At 43.9% G+C, this 25,276-nt stretch overlaps 1 protein-coding gene across 2 annotated transcripts in view; it reads left to right on the top strand.

Moving 5' to 3' along the window:
- The first annotated feature begins 2,415 nt into the window (after positions 1 to 2,415).
- The window catches only part of ARHGEF3 (Rho guanine nucleotide exchange factor 3), an 84,008-nt gene continuing 61,147 nt past the window's right edge, over positions 2,416 to 25,276 (top strand). For both annotated transcript variants that reach the window (XM_065845424.2, XM_065845422.2), the window contains exons 1-2: positions 2,416 to 2,558; positions 14,367 to 14,459. In XM_065845424.2, the coding sequence (XP_065701496.1) occupies positions 14,424 to 14,459 (36 nt within the window). In that variant the 5' untranslated portion in view covers positions 2,416 to 2,558; positions 14,367 to 14,423. The remainder of the gene's footprint in view (positions 2,559 to 14,366; positions 14,460 to 25,276) is intronic.

Here is a 25,276-nt window from a genome sequence, read left to right as displayed (position 1 = left end):
GAGTTGTCTGGTGTGTCACAGGGCAGATGGTTTTCCTTGCAAGTGCACAACTGGGGTTATACGGGCCGGGAGCAAGTGGGGTTATCCTCATTTTCCAGGTGAAATGGATCGGAACTAGGTGGGAAATAGATGTGGTTGAGAGGGCAGCTGAGGTTGGCGTCAGCTCAAATGGAACGTGGGGATTCACGTCGCAGCCTTGAGCCATCATGGGGCTTTTCAGCAGCCTGGAACCAGGCGCTGGTTTGGCTGGAGATCCCATCGTTGCAGCTTGTGCTGTGTTGCAATAACCAGTAGGATTTCCCAGGGCGCAGTTTTATGCCCCAGCCGGGTTCCGTGGCGTCCCTGCAGCAAGTCATCTGCATGGTGGGAAACAGAGTGCACGGCGAGAAGGACGAGGGAGATCTGGGACAGGTGTTAAGCAATGTGGTTTATTTCCAAGGCACTTCTTGGTACTTCTGCTCCTCTACAAGTTCATCATTTGATGTGAACCTGGTTTGCAAGAATGACTCCTTTGCAACTGTGATGGAAGTCAGGAGTGATTTCATTGCTGTCAGTTGCATCATATTTCTTTCTAAATAATTGAGAATATAATGAGACCTGCTTGTCTTTAGCAACATCTGATCTAGGGGATGTACCCGTAAAAGTGATGTGTCATCAACAGAGAGGAAACTGTCTCCTCATGTTTGTAGCTTTTGCAAACATGCCAAGGTGTGATTTAGGTGTTAGGAAGGAAACCACCATCTCTGCGGAATAGTTGGACAATGCTCAGCGACTGAGGCTGGAGGGAGAATAATACTATTAACAGTTACAGTGAATCAGGAAAGCAGGACAGGATTCCTATTCCTATTCGTTTCACTAGCCCTTACCCTTGAATTGGCTTCTTAAAACACACTTTTTAAAAAGTGTAACTGCCAAATATCACTGTGTTTTGAGATGTTTTGGACTGAAGTAATAACACATTTAATGCTTGCATTCTATATTTTGCATACTAAAGAAAATTTCATGCCTGGTAAGATTTTAAAATATTGAACAAACAACAATTGCAAGTTGTGTTACAAAGTTTATAATCCTAAAACCCAGGAGTTACAAATTAGTAATTACTAAAAAGTGCTCATCTCCCTGAACAACATTTTTACTGATGTGGTTGAGCAGATTCCATGTATGTTATGTAATTATAGAATTTACATCAGCTAATCCTTCATTCCCCATGTCCATAAGTCAATGGAAATTTTGAGGACACACAGACTAAAAGTCAAAGGTCTCTAAACAAGCATCTCTCCCCATTTCCAGATGATCAATACCACATTGGGCTGTAAGTGGCACTGCCCAACAGGGCCAGGGGGGCTGTGCCAGTTTTATTGGCAGCAGCTGTGGTGAAGGCTCAGTGTTCTGGGAATCCCTCAGAAATAACCGGACCTGAGCAGCCTCAAGGATTTCTCTGTTCTACTAATGACAACAATACTGCTGGGAGTTGAGCTTTTGCCCATAACAGTGTTGATTAAAACATAAATTTCTATGTAGCAAACTTTGCCATAGGGCTAGAAAAGTGCCAGGTCCCCGTATACCTGTCTGGTTTACGTTAATTGTTGCTTTAGGAGCAGAAAAAAGTAGTTGCAAAACTATTATGGCGTCCTGATGGCTGTTTTCCAGTTGAATTGTCCCTACTTTGAAAAGAGTTCTTCTGTCTATACTGCATTTTAGCCTCAGCAGATTGAAACAACTGACAGATTAAATCTCATTGCAAGATCCTAGGTTTGAAATGGAAAGTTTAACCATGGTTGAGAAACACAATTAATTATTCAAATAAGCTTATGTTTCCCGACACGGTACAAATGGACACCAGCAACGCAGTCCCTCATCTCAAGAGCTCATAATCTATTTGTTTCCATGTTGACAGCCCTGTTTGTTTATTTGATTGTTTTTCTGAGCAGTAGGATTTCCAGGTCTATTTCCATACTCCTTTCCTCTGAAACAGACATGCCTGTAACAATCTGTAAATGATTCGTCACTACTTTCCCCGGGTTGCTGACCTAATAATAACTTTTGGTCACAGAATCACAGAATCTCACTTGTTATTAATCTCCCTTGAGATTCTCAGCCTGGAACTGCTGCCATTTGCCCTTTTTGGGCCGGTCCCCTCGGCTGTTTCTCGCCTCGGTAGGACCCCAGCTCCCCGGGCAGCGCGGGCTGTGCATGGGGACCGGTGTCCCCTCCTCAGCGCCGTGGGGACCGCTGTCCCCTCGGCACCGTCGGTGGTTCGCAGGTCCCGGAGGGCTCAGGGGAGGCCGGGGGGGGGAAGGGGGGCTGGTTCCGAAGGGACCCGGCGCGGAGGAGCGGGAGGGCAGGGCCTCTGGGAAGGCACGGACCGGCGGGCGGGCCGCGGGGGGCGGAGCGGGGCCGGCGGGCGCGCGTCTCCTCCCTCCGCCGCCCCTGACAGCGGCCGGGCCACCCCTGGAACCCCCCGCGTCTGCTCCGCTCCCGCCGCCGGCGGGTCCTCTCCGGGCCGGCAGCTCCGCCAGCCTGATGCCGGGAGCTGAGGAGGAGCAGCGGGGTGCGAGGTGAGGTGCTGTCCCGTGGGGCTGGGCGGGGAGGCGGCTCCTGTCAGAGCTGGACGGCGCAGCTCCTCCGGGGCGGCCGCGGCGGGGCTGTCCGCACTGCGCCTCCGGGGGAGCCCGCCGCCCCTTGCGGGACTCCCCACGGGCGGTTCGGTGAGGAACTCCCGCCAGCTGCTGCTGGGGGACGGGCGCACCCTCCTCCTTCTCCATCCCCTCACGCCATCACCGCCCTCCTCGCCCCTCTCTGGCGGTTCCCCGGGGAGGGGGAGGCCAGGGGCTCCTCACCGGCTGAGCTCGGTGTCCCGGGGCTCGGTGTCCCGGGGCTCGGTGTCCCGGGTCGGGCGGAGCCGCCGCCTCAGGGCCGCCCGCGCGCTCGTGCCCCGTGAGGGGCCCTGCGGAGGCACGAGGCGGCGGTTGGAGCCGGCGCGAGCTCGAGCCGCGTCCCCTCAGCGCCCGGCGCCGCTCGGCTTCTGCTGTTTGTTTTTTTTTTAAAAACGTTAAAAACGCCCTAATGGTGAACTCGTACACAAGCGTCGATTCAGAGGGAAAGCCTCGCGAAGGAAGGGCCGGACTCCCAGGTGCCTGTTGCCTCTGCAAACCGCAGTTGTTACAGACGAGCGATTCCCAGCGGCGGGCGGGCTGGGTCGAGCCCCTCAGCAGAGGCCTCCACCTCGGGGATCGAGCTGGCGGAGGTTTGGTGCTGGAAGTGGAAAAAAAACAAACACCAAGCGTAATTATTTACACTTGCGGAGTCGGTCACAGCAGACTCTGAATAGGCTAGAGAGACAGCGTTAATTAGCGTGGCACGGATCATTGCGTGAATTTAACTCCTGAACGGTGGTGGGTGCAGTGGCTGTGAGGTCGGTGGTGTCACAGGCCATGCAGCAGTTGAGGGTTTTACCAGGTCTCTTCGCAGGACCAGAATTTGTCATTTACTAAGGAGCCATTTACGTTAATGCAAGAAATCCAACTTTGGTAGTTGATATATTTATTTTTCTCTATAGTTCTTGTGAATATATAAATGTTCACACGTGTGTGCATTCATACATTAATCTATAGTTAAATGTTATCCTTTAGTATGTTGTGTGCTGCATTTTCATAGTGAAAGGGCAGAGGAAATTCCTTCATCCTCAAACGCTTGTTAATAGTATTAATTTTGTTACATACCCAGTTCTGTAGCGTGTACAGAGATCTGCCAAGTGCAACGAGCTATGAGGTGGATGCTGAATCTGTACAGAGTTTGAATTCAGAATAGGAGAAGCCGTGGCATTTGGAATCGAATGGAGTTAAAATATTTGTTGCAGAATAATGGGGTTCACAGCAGGTAAGTAGGGGAGTGTGTGCAGTGCAGCTGCCCCAGTGCACTTGGAGCACGGGAATGCACAGGGTTATCTTTGGGTTGTCACTTAGTGGATTTAACCCTTCTATTGAAAGTTTTTATACATACCACTTGCTATCTGTTCTCGGTAAATATTTATTCCCAAGTTTTAGTGAACAAAACACCATATTGTTTTGCCCAGAAATCCATTTTAACTTCCAGTCGAACCGTGTGCACACAGGGTAGCAATGCGACAAGGCCTCGTGACCCGCGCGGACACTGGGACATTCAGTGTCGGTCTCTCGCGTTTGCTCAGCGCCCCGTGCGGTTCTGAATCGGGCACTTCATCCCGGGGCTGCTTTTGTGCAGACAGTTGTTCTGGCACAAGTCCGGGCCGGGGGAGGCTGCTGTGTGCGATCTGGAGGTGCATTATGTGGAGCTGCTTCCAGCGAGACCACGTGTTCCCAAATACAAATCTGGTTTGTTTTGCTGTTCGTGGGTTGCAGTGGGTGATACCTGATTCTGCTGGGAGGTTTATCTGGAATATCTTCATATGGACTCAGGAGTTCGTTTTTCTCGTGTTGAATCTTTAGATGCTAAAGAAAATGAACCCGACCTCCTAAATTCTGTTTATCAGAATTTTACTTGAATGTTTTCAGTATTTTAGGTTTTTGAGTAATCTTTTTTGATGAACCATAATTTTTCTTAGTATTCTTTTGTGGAAGCATCTGTGCACTGCTACAAATACTGTTAAAAATGCATTTAGATTCCTTTTGGAGTGCTCTGTGTGTATTATATTGTAGACACCTTATACTTGAGTGTGATTGTGCATTTTGAGAAGTACTTTGTTAAGAGTTGCCAGTTTCTTCCTGTATAATGTGTAGGGAAACTGGCAAATTATATGCTTGTTGGAAGACTAAAAGACTTGAGGCACTATAAATCATATTTTTGATTTATTGTGTTTAACTTAATTAGTCTCTTAATGTTTAATTTAACCAGCCCCTTCATGTTATTTATTTGTTTATTAAATTTTCGGGATACAAGCATTGTAAGATCACGTAGGTTTAACAGATAAATTCTAGTATTTATAGTAAATAGATGAATCTAGTACTTTATAGATAAATTCTAATCTGTGACTTAGAAAAAGCTGGAGCACGGCCGCACTGCATTGGAATAGAAGGTGGAAACAGAGGAAAATACTTGCTGGTCAAAGAAAAGTCTTGAAATGTTCATGTTTGCATCTCTACTTATTGGCTGAAAGGAATGTTTTCTCCACCCATCTAACATTTCCTGGGTCCTATTAAAGTCCCCTTGATTTTTTACTACACCGTGCCTCTCAGCTTGTGAGGGCACGTTGTGGATTTCAGTTGCCCGAGTCATATGAAATCGGGAATAAACAAATGGCTGTGGTCTTGTACAAGTCTTTAAGAACATGTAGAACTAGTGTAGTGTAGTATAGCGGGGAAATAATTGGAAAATAAAGGACTCGGTAAATACTCTTAAGTAATCTGTCATTAACAAACATCTCGTACTTTGCTTTTGACTGTAATATCTGCAAAGTAACTATTCTGAAATTAATAGTTATGTAGCATGTAACCGTGGTGGCCTCCATCCCCAAATGTAACACGTACAACCGACCAAAAAATGTTGTCGCGTCTAGCGCCAGCCAGGGTTGAACATGAAGCGATACGCTGCCCATCAGGGACATGTAAATAATGATTAACTCGCAGGTGCCCAGCACTGCACAGAATCCAGCATGCCAACGGCTTGGGCTGTTAATACCTAAACACAAGGGCGTATGTACATGCATATTTATTTACTTCTTCCTAATCACGTGCTGATGAGTAGCCTGAGGATTTCAGATCTGCGCGCACACGCTGCCCTGCGTATGGCAGTTCCTTCACAGGCTTGTACAGACCTGAGGGTGGGACTTGAAAGCGTGGCCAGTTGTGAAATCCAGCAATCCCCTCCCCAAAAGCTGTTTCAACTGGACAAGAAACAGAAGCTTTATACTTTTTACAATAAAAGAGCAGATTTTTGCTTTTTGTCTTAAATTGTTGTATGTACAAACAGAAACAGTAACATCCTGTGACGAGAAAGGTGCTCGATACTGTTATTGGTATTTTTTTTCCTTTCTGTAGTGGCTTAATTACTCTTGCAGTCATGCGTTTCCCCTCATGACTCTTCAGGTGTAATCACTGTGTGGTACGACTTGTATTCAGAAAGGTTTACTGGCTTTTATACCGCTGAAGCCTGCATAAACTTGGAAAGTTGGCAGGAGTTATATGGGCTTGTGTGGTTTCTGTAGAGCAAGAACAGCTGCTCTGCTGGTATCATCTCTCAAACATTTTAGTTGTTAAATAGAAGTACAGCTTTCGCTAATTTATTTTAAACACTTCAGCATTTTTCCAAAGTAAATTCTCAGAATGATAACTGGGAGAAGAGTACGTCCACTATGCTGTCTGTCCTGTATCAGGTGTCCTGACTTTATTTTAAATATTACAGTATTCCCTCAGGAGGTTCTGTCTGGACCATCACCTTTGTCTTGAAGACAACCACCAGCTATCTGCACAGTGCGTGTTTTGGGGGTGGCCGATGGCTTCTGCTCGAGAATGGCCCGAGCTGAGGCATCCAGGGAGCAGGTGGCTGGGAGGGGTTAGAGACACGTATGGATTATGTATTATTAATATATCACAGTACAGCGCTCAAAGCCACGCATCTGCTTTGACTCAGGCTGTGATGAGTGTATCCCAAACCTGGTATCCCTCTGGAGATAATCAGGTTCTAATGTGAGCATGAGCCTTAAAATACTTTGCCTACAGAAATAGATGCTGTCAAAATTAGCATTTGTTGATGCTCCACAGATAAGTAATTAATATCTTAGAAAACGTTTCTCAGGTCGGTTACTGCGTGGAGCGGTGATCCTGCAAACTTTCCCGTGTAGGTTTGAGTTCTGACTGTGCTGGGCAATTGCAGCTGAAAATCACAAAGTCACAGTTTATTTGTTTAGCTTTGTATAGCCCTTCTAATACCCTTTACACAAACAGCACAGTTATTTCTGGAAATAGTTTTCTTTTAGATAAAATCCAGATTTAAAAAAATCATAGATAAAATCTTTGTGTTTGCCATTGTTACAGCTTTTGAATAGCAACCTAGTACTTGCTTTCAAATTCAGAAGTTTGAGGAGGATAGAGTTAAATTAATCTCAGAAATTGTTAGCTGTATGAGTCACTAAATTGGGAACATAAATACTCATAATCTTTGGAAGGAACCTCTCAACATTGTTTTGCTGCATAGTGTCAACTGCAAAATACAATACAGTATGTTTAGCTTAAAAGTAGTTGTATTTGCATTTAAAATAATCACTTATGAAAAAAATCGTAAATTCCTGCTTGTCAAACTGAGTCAAGGCTAGCAGAGCTAGATGATTGTACGGGGGTGATTTGTTTGCTTGCTTTGTTGAAAAGAAACAAAACTTGGAGAGGGGGAGAAGTGTAAAGAAATGGGCAGCGCTGGAGGATTCTTCTTGCAGGCCCACAGAACGGACAGGTTGGTTTGTTTGCTGTCTGGTGCCGAAGCCAGATAGTTGAGATAGGAACATCTGGTCTCTTAGTCCAGAGAGAAACAGATTTGTCTCGGAATGACATATGTAATTATAACATCAGTGACACAAAAATTTCTTGATATCTCTTTACATTGAATAGAATGTAGTACTTTGCATTCTCTGTATTCTGCTTAAGCAGTGTACTTAATCTTATATGTGCACCTTGTACATTTTAAACCTCTGTTGAAAATGTTCTGTTGAAGTCTTACTCGTGTTTCATAATGTTAGATTTTTTCCTGATCAGATAAGAGAGATTTAGTTGTGTGTTATTACCAAGACACAGAGCACTGAAACATTAAATATTTTTCTTTTTTTTTTTTAATTGATACAGCAATCAACTACCATCCCTAAAAGTGACAATGAAACTCACAACCATTTCCTATTACCCCTGCTTTGCTAAGGTTTCTGAGGTGAAGCCACTCAAGGACTCAAAGCTCCTGATAACTTTGCAGGTTGGACAGTGCAGACGAGTCCTCGCTCTTCTGTTCTCGATGGCAGTGATGTACAGTGGTACATGAGGTGCAGGACAGACTAAACCAGCAGTCTGAATTCTTTCACAACTCTTATTTTTCACAGCGATAACCAGCTCAGGAAAATCTGTGTAATTTGGGAATAAAACATGTGCACATTGTTGTTTCCCTGTTGCTGGTGTCTTACTATACAGATTTGAATGGTTCTGAAAGACGTCCCAGGGGTAACCACATCCTCTCTTTGCTGCTGGTAAACTTCTCCATCTGCTTTCATGAAGGTGATATGAGATGAATTGTAATGTAATTGGTTGTCTTGCTTTTCTTTTGGTATCTTTTAGGGAACAGAGCTAAGTCTTAGTAAACTAAAGGACCGGGCCTGTTGAGAAGTGTCTGAGAGCAGCTGGATCTCTCCAGCATGGAACACTGCTCCATGTCAGTGCTGTGGCTTCAGCCTGCCACCGAGTTTGATTTGTGTATTTAACTGTTGTCTTTTAGCTTTTAATCTACTTTGTGCTGAGAATAAATATAACGTTCATGCTATTTCAGAAATAAACTTTGTCTTTTATATATGGCTGATAGGCTGGCTGGCTGTCTACAGCGAGTGTGTGGCTATGAGAGAGGGAGCCAAGCTCGATACTTGCAGGGAGACAGAATCATTATATCATTTTAAAGCCTCTTCTGTGTCATCTTGAAGAGGTCTGATGGCATCACCAAATATAGAGTGAACACTTACGTGCAGTGCCTGTGGTTCTCTGAACTACCTGCTCTAAATATCTTTGTATATACACTTGTGTAAATTACCTGTATAAATCTTACCTGAGCTTCTTAAGAGGTCAGAAGGTGACTGTTTTTAATGGGGTGCCTCAAGGACAGGAATAAAAACCCTTTCAAAAATACGTATTTAAAAAGATCTTCCAAAACTCCATTTTTTAGTGCATCAGGTGTGTTTTTTTAAAGACTTCAAGAAGATGAGTAATGGCATCCCACATGTGCTCACAGACGTTCAAACTGGAAGTGACCACAGTGTGTGTGAAACCAAGTTCACGGTGTGCTGGGCCTGACCCGAAGGGATTGATTATGCACTGGGAAACTTCTCAGCACTGCCCGCTGCTTGGGCTTGTGCTCAGGAGAAATGTTCTTCAAGAGCTCCTTGAGCTTCCCTCTGGTTTTACTGCAGTGTGCTTCAGTGCGGTAACGATGTTTGGCCACTGCAGGGTCTGAAAACCTCAGTAAAATAGGATGGATAAAAGATTGGGTTTGGTATTTGTTGTTATGCAGTTCAATAATGAAGTTTGTTTTAAAGCTCTTTGCCTAAGGCAATGCTGGCTGGGAGCTGAGTGCTATCGAGATGTGAGATAACTATGGGTTTGCTGACTGTGTGTGTGGAAATGTCTTTCAGAAAACAATATAACAGTAGATGTGTTTGTTCACTAGACATTTCAGACTTTTTCAGCTAGTAAGGAGAAACCGGCTATTTGAAGGTATTACAATGCTTGCTAATTAGTAATCTGTTGTTCAGGTTTTGTGAGCGTAAAGACTTCTACTTGTGAGCATGATGGTCTGAAACACTCATTTTTTTATCTGCAGTGGATGCACGTAACTATAGTGACACTGCTGCCTTCTTTTTCATTAAAAGGATAAGAGTTTCTGCGTTGAGGGGTCCTAGGGTTCAGTAAAGCTCTTTTCACAGTTCTCTTATCAGCCAAGTATAACAAGATGCTATTTCAACAATGCAAAGCATTTTGGTGAAGGTAAGGAGCTGTGGGAACACGTTTTATCAGAAGATATTGGTTATTTTTACTTGCACTGTAGTGAACAGCTGTTGAATGATATGTTATTTTTTAACTACTGCTACTGTGAATATCTTATGTGTACAGAGATACAAAGAGGGAGTAGAGGGAAAGACAAAAAAGGTTTTTAGACTGAGGATCAAAGGGTAGCTATACTTCGTAACACAAGAGAAAAAATAGAGAAAGTGGGCTTTGTGTAGGGAATCACAGTTTTAAAAAGAGCAGCTGATAGTTTCCCCATTCTGACAGGTAGAACTCACAGGCTGGGTTGAGCCCATGGGGCGTTGTGGCTTCAACACTTTCCTTGAACCTCCTCATTTTTTTCTGTTCAGATGATCCGGTATCGCTGTTCTGGGCTGGTGTTCCGGGCTATCCACTGCTAGGCTTTTCCTTGCCATTATGGGGTGTAAGAATCTAAAGCAGATGGACTGATAATATATCAGATAATCAAAGTTAATGATTTTAACAACAACGTAAAAGTGCGTTTCTTTGTGGAGATAAGGGAATTTTGAGGTGACAGTCATGTTAGACATAGCTGCTGTAAATAAATCTTTGACATTGTTTTCCCGTGTTTGTGTTCTGGAATTGCGTTTTGCCCACTTCCTCCTTTACAGCACAGCACAGTCTTTAGGACAACACCTCATTAAAGTACATGTTCCTTAACGAGAACAGTCATGGTTCAGTGTACAGAGGGTGAGGAACAGAACCCGTCTGGAGCACAGTCTCTTACATTAATATTCATTGACTTGGCATCTGGCTTCAAGTTATTAAGAGGGAAGATGACAGATTTATTTTCCTCCTTCGAATTTCATCACGTAGAGTGCCTATGCCAGAAAGTTCAAGTCCAAACAAGAGCTGGATGGTGATATTGAAAGAGGCACCTGTGAACAGCATATTTTTTTCTGAACATTGTTCCTTTGCTTCTTGAATTGCATTTAATTTTCTAAGATGTTATTATTACTGGAGGCTGATTTCTGAGGATAGCATTAGTATTCTGGTTGAATAAGTGCTAAAGCAGTATATTCCAACCAAAATTTTACTTTGCCAGTTTTAGCTTTCATTTTGCGTGGTTCACTTTGAATAGAAATGGTATTTTTGGGGAGTATAAGCCTTACAATAACTTCTCTTTCCAAAAGAGAACAATACAGTTTTATTTTAGACCTATTGAAGCAGTTTGCATTCCCTAGAAAAACTTCCACTAAATATTCTTAATGCTTGAAAAAATATATCCCCTTTTATATCTCAAAATGAAATTTTTATTTAAAAACAAAAGTTATTTATTCTGAAGAAGAGCAACCTGGCACAACAGTGAGTCAGGATAAAATCTACAGCCTGAGAACTTTGCATTGAAATGGTTTTCAAGGAAGAGAAGTCGTGGTAATGTTTGGTATCCATGGCTTTGGAAAGCGTAGATGGATACCAATTTAGCATTTGTCATTTGGAAACTAAAGAACTCCTAATATTTTGACAAGGCCATAAAACTTGCCAGCGATGAGGGGATCAGCTGTTTAATTACCTGTTGCTCCTGGTAAGGAGCGAGCTCGGACCTGTGCAGACCTGTTGGCGGGACTGGGAAGACAAGAGCATCCCTGGTGATTTCCCAGCAGCTTTCCTGACTCATGGCTGCCCAGCCGCCGACGTGGGAGTGAGAATTGCTGCTGGATGGACAATCCACCTCCAAGCTTTAAAATCTCCAGCTCAAAAGACAGTGAGGACGGAGCAGTATGATGTGAAAGCAACTGGCTGATGTGGACAAAAGCCATTGAGATGCCAGGAGTTGATGCTCCAGCAGCCCGGGGTTCATGGCGGTGTTGCTGGAGCGTTGGTCACTATTTGGCGCGGGTGGCAGGTGGGAGGGACGCTCTGCACCAGCTCTCCCATCTGCAGCCCTGTGCTCCTGGCTCTGTGTGCTGTCCCGTGCGGGGAGGCTGAGGAAGGGTGTGTGGTCAGGGTACCAATCGCTCTCACGCCTCTCTGCTCCACGGGTGCGTGGAGAGGGGCTGCGTTCAGTCGGGGTGACTTGGCCGATCTCTCCTGTTATTGGAAACAGAGCATTGGAGGCTGCAAGAACATGACTGTGTGTCTTGAAGGAGCATGACTCTGGGTATCCAAGAAGCTTGCTGTCTCATCCAGCATCTCAATATCTTTCTGAAGATGTGGTGGGTGGGATCGTGCTATCAGAATGAATAAATGCTGCCCTCTCAGTGCCCTCTTTTTATGGTACAGAAAACAGCAGAAGGAGATTTCTGGTTGTGGAGGGGAAGGAGTACAACATGTTACTCACATTTTCAGATATTAGACTGGGAATGTGAGGGAGTTGAGAAGTTTGACAAGATATATTCCTCCCTGTATTACTTTACATGTTTTTCTTTGTGGGACATGTGAGAACATAAATTGGGTTTATGCAATTTTTCATTTATTTTGTGTTAGATATATGTCAACCTTTATTATCAATTGTTCATGGAAGAGTTCATAACACAGAAGCTTCTATCACTTCTGCCCTCTGCGTTTACTCTGGTTTCAGTGTGGAAGTCTCAATGCAGAGATGCTTAGATGTTTCCAAGGGTGAGGGGAGGAGTGCCGACGATTTTTAAAGTCATACATTGAGCACTTGTGCTACCGTGGCACTAGTTCACAAGTGAACAGTAGAAAATGGAAACCTTGTGGTTTTGTAATTTGAATCTTTCAGCTTCCAACTTTGAGAATTCATGGACTGCTTTTAGGCTTCCCTTGAACCTTTGACCTGAGTGGTGCGAGTGACTGTCAGAGGAGGTGAAACTCTTGTTGGCACGATGTGCGTGATCGCTGGAACATACGGGCTTTCCCAATGTAGAGCAGAAATTTATTACCAAAAGAAAAGTTTTAATTTGCCCTGTCAGGAAATTGCTTCCTGAGAGAAGGGAACTTTGCAGAAGAGTACGAAATCTGCATTATTGCTTCAAGATACCTTTAAGAACAACTCTCCCTTCCTGTGCTGTTTGTAGATTAGAGAGGCAAGTAATAATTTAACTTTCGATACCCGCTGCTGCTGAGCCACTTCTAGAGTTACTTTTTTTTGGGTTGGTTTGTCGTTTTGTTTTGGTTTACTTCTGATTTTTTCCAAAGTGCCCCACGCCAGAAGCAGGAGTTAATTTGAGGTCAGGCACCGATCCAGAAAGAGCTGAGGTGGCTGACAGCCTCTGCTCCTGCCCGCACACAGCTCAGCCTGCTGTCTTTCTCCCTTCCAGAATAGTTTTCTGGATCTTTAGAACAAGATCTCAAGACACAAATCTGCTCAGAAACAGACTGTGCAGAATTTTTATCCCTTTGTATTAGGAGGGATGTAAAAGAATTGCAAAATTAAGGACCTGTTCTCGTAGGTCCGTTCTGTTCTCTCTGGCGCGCAGTGCGGTGAGCTCTGGTCACAGCGAAGGGCAGGCAGGGAGAGCACATCAGTTCCATTCAGGACCAAATTTCGGTTGCCGATTTTGGGAGTTCTGCCTGACAAACATGCTTGCGAGGGCTGTTTATCTGCTCCTGCATGGACAGGATTTTGAAACAAATATCGTCATTCCTTTCACAGTACTTGTTTTGTGAAGATCAGCCCAATCTGCCTGTCACTGATGGGACACGGGCATTGTGCTCACATTTTCCTTCGTCCATGACTGGCAAGTCAGATTTTTACCCAGGTTTCACACAGGATGAACCAGCTTTTTAATGGTCCTTTATATCTTCTTGCAAAAAGTAAGGGATTACTATCTTGACAAGCACAGCCTATTTTCTCGTTATGTTCTAGGAGATATTAATTAAATGCAGTTTAACCTGTTCTCCATGAATCAGGTGTTTGTGCTGATCATACTAGAAACCAGGTGTCAAATCAAGTCAAAAATATGTATATATGTATATATTTCTCTCTGTTTTAAAAGGAAGAGAAAAAGCTATCAGTGTAACAAGTTCCATGTTAGCATTCTGGATGCTGTTACCAAAACCAGTAGTGTTTCATGGTGGGATTAACTGGCTTTATCCGGAGACTTTAGTTGTTCTTACTATGCAAGTTGTTTACTTAAAGCACCTTTGGCCACAGAGACCTTTTGGAAGCGCTGTAACTTGGGCATTACTACTGCCAGCATTTTCATACATCTGTGCTGCTTTTGGGCATGACGTTGGCCATGAATAAATGGTTCTTTTCTGCAAATCAACAAAATGTGATCTTAAGTTATTAAAATACGGATCTTACCTCATTAAAATATGCTAAAAAGCGTCTGTAAATCTTGTACATTGAAATTTCCTCCCCAGTGTGGTGTGGGTCATTCCATGGCAGCACTGAGGGCGATTGCTGCTCTGAATGAACACACTGGCACTACGCATGGCCCTGGACCCAGACTTGCTGACATCAGCTCTCTTGGCATCTGTTCAGCAAAGTGAACAAAAGACAATCAGTGTTGGGTTTGGCACAAAACTGCCACATCCTCAATGTATTCATCCAATTAATCCCATTGATCTAGGACATTTACTTAAGTGAGTAAAACACACACTGTATTTGGTCTTCAGAGTTCTTGTCTTACAGTTTTGGTTTTCTAGGGAATTAGTAAACGCATTGTTCACTTATATTGCATTTTTCATGTTTTTTAATATTTTGTTCCTTTGCAGAAAAATGAATTCCGAAAGCTCAGCGCTCACCATGAGTAGCCCTGCAGTAATAAACCCATGTGCCACGGGAGGGATGGAAGAAGAAAAAGTCTGGTAAGCTTTAGTTCTCGTTCTCTAAGAGTCAGCAGTATTGGGAGATGTAGTTTTAAAATTAAGTAAAATAATTATTAGTTATAAATGTTTGCATTAATTTTGCGTTATTTAACAACAGAGAAGGAAAGAGGCAAATACTTTTTAATTTTGGTTTTCAGTTTGCAGCAGGTGACTGTGGGGACGGGGTGTCAGGGGGGATGGGCAGTGGAAACACTGCTCACACCAGTTGTACTCATGGAATCTCTCACATATGGCAAATGTCTTAATCTCCCAGCACCATTGCTGTGCTTGTGCGATGCTATTACTGGTACCCTTCAGTATGTGCAGCCTCATGCTCTCAGATTTGTGCCCCGGGAGACGTCACAAAATCAATAGTTTCTACTTTTTATTAAAAAAACCCCCAAACAAAACAAACAACAAACTATTACTCTTTACTGGAGGGGAAACAAATACTCCATCAGTGGTAGATATGGACGAAATGCTTGCACTTCAGGACAGTGTTTTTGTGAAAACTGCCACTGACCATGCAATTTTTAGGACCTTCTAGGTGTTTCAGAAGGGAACAGGGTGTTGAGAGGCATTGGGACTATTTCAGCTGCATTAGCGAGAGCCTTTTACTGAGAGCCTGCTGCTTCTCACTTGCTGTTGTTCACTAGGGTTTTGTTACTACACATTGTGTAGTTACCATGTAGAAAACAAGCAAATAAACTCATGGCAGGAAGCATGGCACCCATGTGGACAAAAACTGGATCTTTAGATCTATGTGGAGTATATTTGAAATACTCTATTTTTTTATGGCATTGTGGGGGTTTGTGAGTACTAGAGCTGAATAAACATTATTTTTCTCAGCCTAAGAAAGTTCGATGCTGCACTGCATTACTTCAGCATGCATTGTTTTTTCATTGTCTGATTCTTGAAACATGTTTTTGTTCTGTTGGGTTCTCAGTCGTTTTATTTTCATGAAAACGTGACTCTTAGTCATAGCAAGATTAGCAATGTATGCTATTGAAGGTATGGAGTAACAGCGTAAATTATTCAATCCAGTCATAAGTCTTACAGAGCAGAAGCCTCGAGCAAGAGCTTATCTGGCATTTAAACATCGCTTCTGTTGTGTGCAAAAGGCTTTGATGTTGGGTACGGCCTCGTGCTCAGGCCCCAGAAACAGAGGCAGGAGAAAATAATCGGCTGGTGCTGAGTTTTACTCACAGACAGAAGATGAAGTTCTTCATTTTGTTCCTTAAATAAAGTATTACTAAAATGTGGACAATGAATAGGTACACTTAATATCAAGGATGTTAATATTATGCAGCAAATTTGTGGGGGAATTATCCACAGAAACTCAGTATATTGTGAAGTTTTCACAAGTGCTGTAACTAAACTCACATGCGTTGCACGAATGTTGTGCATTTGCTCAGTAACAGCGTGGTGCGTTTGTTCAGGTGACAAGTGTGAATTGTGTTGGCTTGTCCCATTCCTTCACGCTGAGATCTTTTATATATGTATACTTTGTGTATAAATCCTTAGTGATGTTTAATGGCTGCCAGCAAGGATGATTTCTCATTAATTACCTCTGGCATGGTGTACTGTTTTAAAGACAGCTGCCATGAATGCTTTCGACATGATATATTTTTATATTGGGGGTAGATTAGAGGATAAAATATAAAATGGAAAGAAATGATAATTCACTGAATTACTTTCTCCGCTTTTACAGAAGGTGATAGAATAAGTTGATAGGAGACAAAGTGCACTAACTAGCTAGTACTCTGGAGTTCATGGAGAGTAGTGCAAGAGGGAAGAGCTCTTAATGTCAATCTCCCAAAAATGCTGATGGGGGTTGGGAATTCTATGGTATAACTACTTTCCTGACTACAGAGGAGATCTAAAACCTTATCTGTTTTCTTTCTCTAGAGCTAATACCACAAAAGGACGTAGTCTAATAAGATATGAAAAAGCTTCTGAAAAAAAACACCAAAAATACAAAAAAAAGTAGTTACTATTGGAAGTTTGAATTTCAGAAGTACCTGCTCCGTTACCCTTTACATTGTGCAGCCATTTACAAGTTCTGCCATTCCATTTGGTACCTCTACAAGATAAAGTTAATTGAATTCTCAAACTTGCAATGCTTCGCTTGCTTCTATTGCTTTTTTTTCCCCCAACATACAAGATGAAGATTACAGCAGCAAGAAAATGCTCCTAGCAGTGGTAGCGTGAGTGCTGCGAGTGGCTGGGAACCAGAGGCCACCACGGCAGAGCTCACGGGGAGCAGAATGAAGCTGTTCTTGATGAGCAGGAGTACTGAGAAACTTGGCTGGTACTAATTGATGTTGTGACCGTTCGCTGTCTGAGCGAGTCTGGAACTGCGCGTGAACAAATAGAGGCTTGAGAGCCTTGAAATTCTAGAGGCTACCGATTTGGCACATTCTCAGTTTCTTAATGTTAAAAGTTGCAAGAGAGGAACTAAAGATAAGGGAGCAAGTGGGAACCATCTCAGTTCCTCTACATTTATTACGAAAGTAGCTGTCTGGCATGTTGTTTTTCAAAACAAATGTGCCGGGGATTTGGAAATGTTCCAGTTTTTGTTACTGTGTGTGGATTTATAATGTGCTTCCTCTAGGCTGGAAGAAATCTTGCCAGTCACCTCTTTATCTTTTTATGTAAGATTAAGTCAGGAAGTATTTCATTTTTTTGAACTAGGGACTGAAGTTTGGGGTTCTGGATCTCTTCGTGAGCAGGCTTGTGGTGCCCTGGCTTTCCATTTCAGTCTCCAAACACTGTCATGTTGCTTTCTCAGCATGCAACGTTTTCCTATTTCTGTGACAGTCACCGCCACTTTTAGAGCAGGTCTCTCCGAAAACTGCCTCTGTCATGAGGGTCTGAAGAAACAAATTGTACATTTTAAAACCAACCAAACAAGCACTGTTAAATGTGGACTCCTGTGCATTCTGACTGTCTTTGTATTTATGACTTAAACAGGGTTTGGGGACAGAAATGTCTTCAAATCTTTCTGTTTGGTCTCTGTTCCGCCGTAGCAGCTCGGTTGTTTTTGTTTCAGCTTTCCTTTCCAATCGGAGCTGGAAGTGTTTGTGTAATCTCTAACGGCATGTGGGTACTGGTGCTAATCTTGGCCGGGGAGCTCTGGCGTGCAAGTAACACTGCTCAGTATCTCGGGAAAGCTTTCATTTGGAATCTCTCTGGTTTTTTAAGTTATGTGTTTAATTGGAGACTGGAATTGCTGTCATGTTTCTGCACTAAACTTTAATTTGCTTTCTGATAAACTTACTATAGAGAAGCAGACAACTTGTAGCTATTATATTTTTAAAAATTCATCTGCTATTTAAAACCCAAATAGAAATAATGATCAACCGAGATTAAAAAGATGCTTGAACTGACATACTCATGACTGCAACGAGAGCGGAAGACAGGAAAGCAGTGGAGAACAGCTGAAAATCTGCGTTTTCATGATGAGATACTATGTGGATTGCACATGGTAGATACTTACCTTAATGCATGTGGTTTTAATCACACAACTCTTCTTCCTCCGTGAGGATCAGAATGGGGCAGCTCACAGGCAGACAAGTGCTTCAACTGGCTCCTGGCGTTTGTGGGAACTCAGGTTTCGCGACTTAAATCATGGTCCTTGCTGCAGCTTTTGCCAGCTGCTAACTGATGAAAGAAGAATTATGTGTCTGGAATTACAGTGAGAAGAGAAACAAGTTTAACAACTTTCCGCAATTCTCCTGTATCCTTGTTCAATCAGCAGAAATGAGTCATCCCGAAGAGCTGAATTAAAATGGCTCTAGTCAAGTGCAGTTGAACTGCAGATGGTTGTGATTACAAAAGGCACATACATGTTTGGAGAACACAAGCTTACAGTGTTTGCAAAGAAGAAGTCCCACAAATTGCAGATTAACACTTTAGATAGCTAGGTAAAATTAATCTCATTTGCAAGAGGCCTTGAATTAACTGTTTTCTAGTAATGTCTTATTGCAGACAGGAAATTCTTTTCTTGGAAAGCTGAAGAATATTCAGGATAGTTAGCATAACCTAGCAATTATGGCAGACTGTTTTAATAAAGCAGATAAATATTTACAAAATCGATTGAAAAAAGTCACGTCTATCTTACCTAACTTTCCTAGTTTATTTAATGTACTTCTCTGCCCATAAAAGGAGTAGTAGAAGTGGAAACAGTGCGGAGGGAATCCTTTGCATTGGGCCTTGCAGCCTGAGAGCCAGTGCTGTAAAGGAGCGGGGGAAGATCCAGCGGAGCAGGACATGGGGAGGGGACTCAGCCCAGCTCTGCAGCCCCAGAGACAGCCAGGGAGGACTTGCTGAAACAGTTAAAGCAAGAGCCCCCGCACACTGCTGGCTGAAGGCTCCTGCACACACGAGATGAGCTTTGTAACCCAAGAAAATATGCCCCAGGGGCAAGTACAAGTTTAAACATATGTTTAATCATCATGTCTTAAAAAACTTGGTATGGGTTGCATTTCCTCATCCTGGATGGGATAAAAACAATCTGCCTTAAGAGTGAGAGGAAAGCGTTCAGCTTGTGCGCTGGCCCGAGCCTGAATCCCAGCAGATGGTGGGATTGGTCGGGAATTGGGACAGGCTGTTTTCTCAGCTGGCTGAGGAACAAGTTGCTGTTGGTGCTGAACCCACTGGTGTCCCTCTGGTTCTGGCTCTTCTCTTTCCCCCGTCCCCGTCCCCACCATCTCCCTGCCCTTCCTGTCCTTCTGGGGCTGCATAACCAGGTACAAGCAGAGGTGAGAGTTACTGGTGCTTGTTTCAAAAGCCATTTTACTGGGTGAAGGCTGCTGCTTGGAGGCAATATTTAGTGGTGGCTTTTCGTTGTTTGTGCTGTTTGTTGGCGGTTTTCTTTATTTCATCTTTTTTGGTGGAAGAAGGTCACTCCCGAGGTTCCTGGATGAAGCTGTCATCTGCCTTTTGTACTTGTGATTATATTGTCTCTAGGTCACACTTCAAACAACGTCTGTTGTTCTTACATCTTTTGAGACATTTGCTGCATGCTTGGTTATGACTCTATTGTATTCCACCTGCTTTTTCACTGTAGTCTCTTTTTGTTATGGCTGTTAGCCTAGGAACAAACATTTCTGAAATACCTAATTTGTTCCAAATCACTGTCAAGACCTTTTTATCCCAGTAAAAAGGCAACAGCATCCTTAGGCTGCCCTCAGTGGTATTTTGTTTATAAATGCGTGTTAGCAAACAGGCGAGTGACTTGGCTTTTATTCTCTGGCATACAGGTAAATGGAATGTTCACAAAGTGTATACATACAGAGATAAGTAACTAATACACTGTGGGAGGGGGGCTCAGCATCCCTAACTCAGGCTTCGGTCATTTGCAGGTTGAAGTTATGGTTATAGCGGGTGAGAACTTCTCCTTCAGTGCAATCTCACAAACAGGAATAAAGGAATTTGCAAAGTTCAGAACAGAAATGAGATTTTTCATCTGTCTCAGTTGTTTTCATGCTGTGAAGCCTCATCTCCTTATTCCGACGTACTGCATCTTGCCACGTTTTCTTTTCCTTCTCTATTACTTTATGAAAAAACAGAAAAATTGCATAAATAGTAAAAATTCTATTTGCAACGGATGAAGCATTTTAACAAACTAAGGTATTTCCTTCCCTCCTTCCTAGTCTATTCCAATAATGGTAAAAATAACTTCTGGCAACAGCAAATTAACAGTGATAAGAGAGTTGTAATCTTTTTAGGTTGTCTTAATTCCCTTAATTTCCATTTCTCTATGAAAAATGTTTAACTCTGGCTAAATGAAATATACAATGATGTGATACTTGAATCATAAACAATAAGCACTTACTATATACAGAAGATCTTACATGTTGTAGTAGAAGAGCTTTTAACTATGCGAGTCAGTGAGTTATTCAGTATCCCCCAAAGCTGCTTTAGCACATCACCAAAATGTGATGAACATACGGTGCATTTTGTAGGGAAGCTGCTGTTATTTCAAGATCTCCCTCAGGTGAGTTTGATCTCTAAATACAATGTCATTCTCTCGCGCAAGCTGCCGCAGCAGCGGGCCAGGTTTGCTGGCTGTGTTTGGAGCGGCTGCCACGTGTGCCGTTGGACAGGTGAGGCGCGTTGTGCCGTTGGACAGGTGATCTGCGTTGTGCCGTTGGACAGGTGATCCGCGTGTGCCGTTGGACAGGTGAGCCGCGTTGTGCCATTGGACAGGTGATCCGCGTGTGCCGTTGGGCAGGTGAGCCGCGTTGTGCCGTTGGACAGGTGAGCCGCGTTGTGCCGTTGGACAGGTGAGCCGCGTGTGCCGTTGGACGGGTGAGCCGCGTTGTGCCGTTGGACGGGTGAGGCACGGTGTGCCGTTGGACGGGTGAGGCATGGTGTGCCGTTGGACGGGTGAGGCACGTTGTACCGTTGGACGGGTGAGGCGCGTGTGCCGTTGGACGGGTGAGGCGCGTGTGCCGTTGGACGGGTGAGGCGCGTGTGCCGTTGGAGAGGTGAGCCGCGTTGTGCCGTTGGACAGGTGAGCCGCGTTGTGCCGTTGGACAGGTGAGCCGCGTTGTGCCGTTGGACGGGTGAGGCACGGTGTGCCGTTGGACGGGTGAGGCACGGTGTGCCGTTGGACGGGTGAGGCACGGTGTGCCGTTGGACGGGTGAGGCACGTTGTACCGTTGGACGGGTGAGGCGCGTTGTGCCGTTGGACGGGTGAGGCGCGTGTGCCGTTGGACAGGTGAGGCGCGTGTGCCGTTGGAGAGGTGAGCCGCGTTGTGCCGTTGGACAGGTGAGCCGCGTTGTGCCGTTGGACAGGTGAGCCGCGTGTGCCGTTGGAGAGGTGAGCCGCGTTGTGCCGTTGGACAGGTGAGCCGCGTGTGCCGTTGGACAGGTGAGCCGCGTGTGCCGTTGGAGAGGTGAGCCGTGTGTGCTGTTGGGCAGGTGATTGTGTGGTCCATGCGGAGGATTTCAGCAGGCACACGGGAGGTTTGTTCTTTGCGAGTCCCTCTGGCCGTACCTTGGGTAAATCACCCCCCAGGGACCCTTGTTCATCCTGGGCAGCTGCTTTTACCACTCACTGCGGTTACGTCTGCCAGTGTGTTTCAAAACGCATCGTTTCTGTGATAATTAACATCTTCCAGGCCTTTGTAGCAATTATGTGTCCTATGGGCATCATTAGAGCTGTGTTACCACTGTCACCTTTTTGACCATGGTGGGGTTGGACTAGAGACCTGTGAAGGCCCCTTTCGACCCAAGCTACTCAATGATTCTACAATTTTCTCTTGCTTCTTTAACTGGGGTGCAAAAAGTTGTCCATAAAGGCAGAAGTCGATATTTGATTTAAATCCAGTTGCCACAATCCCATCATCTCTCAGGTGGGGGCTGGTGTTTGATTTGTGGCACTATGTTATTTTTTCAATTCTCCTGATTGGTTTTGGTGGTGTTGTTAGCAGTGTGTGGCTGATGAGCGCTGACAGCCGCTCTGCCCGGTGCCCGGGGTTACGTTCCTCCCGCGGCCGGTACCCTTCTGTGCTCACCAACGGCGCCGTGCTCGGCGGAGCACACCAGGTTGTGCTGCATTCCTTGGAGGTGGAGTATGTTCTGATTCAGAAAAAGCAAGAACTCTTAACTTAAACCCTCTAAACAACTTAAAAACTAAACAAACAAAAACGCCCTCAGAATAAATTTCTATAAAGTACATAAGTAAATACTTATAAAATGTAGATTAGTGTGAATTTCTGCAACCACTTTGAAACGTCTCCGTTCTCTGGGTGGGTGTACATGCATATGCTATTTGAAGTGTGTCTGTGACTCATTTTGAAATGTAAAAAGAAAATCCCAGTGATCCAGCATTGCCCACTGTCTGTTTCCTGGATCCTTACCCTGCTGCTCTTGCACGTATTCTTGTCCTGGTTCGTGATTCCTTTTCACTAAGACTCCGCTACCTGTTCTTATAGACAGTCTGGTATTATTTTATACACTTGTTCAACACGTAATACAGTTGAGCTTCTGGTTAATAACCTAATACTAATAATAAGGCATTTAAACTTTTTTTCCCCGAATAATATTATATGTTTTTAGTTAATTCTCTGACTGTAGAGGGAGCAGGTGACAAAGTTTTCCAGGAAAACAAACATGCAGTTTCTATGGGAACACCTAAACATTGTAGTATTCGGAAACAAACGGGTTTGAAATGAATCATGAACTTTTCCTTGTTCTGATTTGTATTTCATTATATTTGGAGCATGCTTTGAATACGCGTATAATGTGCTGCTACTCAGCATTTACAGCTTGATTCGAAAAAGAAAAGGATTAAGCAGAGGAAGAGGGGAATTCAAAGGGCATGTTCTCTGTGTCGTACAATGGACAGACTGATGAATGCCTTTCCATTCTGAATCTTTCATATTCTGTTTGCTGGAGTAGGAGAGTTGTTAGGAAATTGAATTTCTTCTGTTATCACTCGCCATGAGGATTTGTGTGTAAATGTGGGATACGCAGTGATTTCCGGTGCCAGGGGTGACTGCGGTACAGGGCTGTGTTCTGTGCAGCAGGGGGCTGTATTTACCAACACGACGTGAACAGAGCTTGGGGTTGTTTTGCTGTGAAGACTATGAGTGATGACATAGGATATTTAATGAAAAAATGTTTAACGTTTTATTCCATTTAAGGCTTAGCCAAACTTCTCTCGCTTACTGGTGTCTGTCCTTTGCTTTGGAGGACTTGATATTGCAATACTTGGTTTCATGGTAGTTCTTTAGTATCTATCAAGATATTGAAAATCTGAGTTCTTCTAGTACCTGAAGCATTTCTTCTTTTCCTTTTTCGAAGGTTATCCCTGTATGGTTTTGCTCACAGTGTGTATGTAAGACTGGAACTTTTGGACCAGCAGCGTCCTTCGGCTCTGTGTGCTTTGCAGTTTTCTGCTGTCAGCCGGAGGTCTCTTTCCCAGCTCCAAAACTGTGGAATGTCCCCTTAGTCTGCACACTGCAGTTCACAAAAACTGTGTACAGTAACTGTGTGCTCATAAACAGAACAGGGATTTCTTATGTTCCACTGTTAATGTGGCAGCTTCGTACACCTGGGGCAGCTGTCCCTGCGTCCCCGAGGCCACTGTCCGTCCATGCTCACCCTGCTCATGGTTGCAGTGAACAGGACAGGTGGGATGGGATCATGTTCTTCTCCCACCGCGCTCCTTTCAGCCACTGAGCTCTCCCTGCAGAAACACAGAATTGTCACCAAGGGCAGGGAGGGAGGTTGACAAAGGGCTTTACAACCACCAAAAACTGGTTTTGGATTCTGAATCTCTGGCATCCTTATTTAAAGGAAATGGTTTTGTGTTATCAAGTTCCACTGAAGATCTTGAGTATTATTTCCTTGCCCATTTCAACTCAAGCTTTTTCCATCAGTGATCCAAATAATACTTTTTGTTTGGCAAGGAATCTGTGGCTGTCTCTTTTACCAAGGTGTTGCTAGGTCCCAGAACTGCGTCATCCATAGCAGGCACATCAGGGTTGATGGAGGATTTTGCGTCAGCCGGGTGAATGGATGAGGGCAGCTGGTAGGCTGGTGAAGCAACAAGCTGTGTCTCCTCTGCGGAAACTGCCGAGCCTTTTCCTCAGCCCGAGCTGGCAGGTTAGGAATTGCTCAGGTAAGCAAAGCATTGGTGCCCAGAGCACAGTTTGGGATCACTGTGCATGCTGTGTCTGCCATGGTTACAAACTTCATGGAGATTTGAACAAAGCACATACATTTCCTTGGTTGCCAGTGCTAACTTGTGTAGGAAAATAAGTTCAGCTATCCAACGTTCCTATATTTATTTGAAAGTCCAATGTCTGGAATTTCAGGTTCTTTACACAGTGACTCATACGCTTTGAGATTTCTATAAGAATGGAAAGGTTTTTGTGTGGAGCTGTTGTACAGGTGTCACAACACCCACTTTTTATTATGTGTTATTGTCTGTTAGATGTAATCTGGTGTGCAAAGATTTACACTCGTGATATCAGAGCATGCCTACAATAATACAGTAATTTAGTGCCTTAACATCACCTCAGCAATCAGTTCAATCTCAAATGCACTATAGGGCAAATTTTTGTTTGCTGAGGCTTTTATCTCAGTAGAACTCGTTCATTACAAGTGTTCTGCAGCTCTGCCCACAGTCTTGTAGAGCAAAGATGGGACTTTTGGTCGAGTTTCAACCTTCAAATACTGTAGTTTTTCTTTTCTGCAGTTTCTTCTCACAGTGCAGTTGAGTTTAGAATTACCATCGTAAAACTCTTTCTTTACATATCAGACACAGTGTCAATATATATTTCTTTGTGGTTTAGGTTTAACATTAACTATTTTTAATTTGATAGTAATTTTATTTTTTTTCTCGTGAGAACAGCCACCTGATTTTTATAAACTACGGGAAAATTATTGCATTTCATTTTTGCAGAGTAGGGTGGTTGATTCTTAGCACAATTTGAAGAACAGACTTTTTCCCCTTTCCATAGATTTACTTGAAGAAAAAAGTTCTGACACATTTTGAGTTTAAAAAACCAACCAACCCCCCAGCTTTTCTCTTTCTCAGTGGGACATCAGGGGGAGTGGGAGCTGGAAGTAATGAAACCATTTACTTTGCGTTTCGAGGGGCCCAGGCAGGTCAGCGTTGCAGCGAGACGCGTGTGGTTTGAAGATGGGCTGGTTTCCTCAGGAAACGGCAAATGACTCTGCTGGCTGTCTCCTGCCAAGAACTTTTCAACCCATCGCCCAGTTTCGTTTTTAAAAAGATACAAAAATATCAGAGCAAATAAATTGGAGTTTTAACTTAGCTGTGTACAAGGGGAGAT

The sequence above is a fragment of the Patagioenas fasciata genome, chromosome 10 (genome assembly GCF_037038585.1).
Source record: "Patagioenas fasciata isolate bPatFas1 chromosome 10, bPatFas1.hap1, whole genome shotgun sequence".
Classification (NCBI taxonomy): Eukaryota; Metazoa; Chordata; class Aves; order Columbiformes; family Columbidae; genus Patagioenas; species Patagioenas fasciata.
Note: the sequence above shows the minus strand (reverse complement) of the source record. Positions and strands in the feature narration are given on the sequence as shown.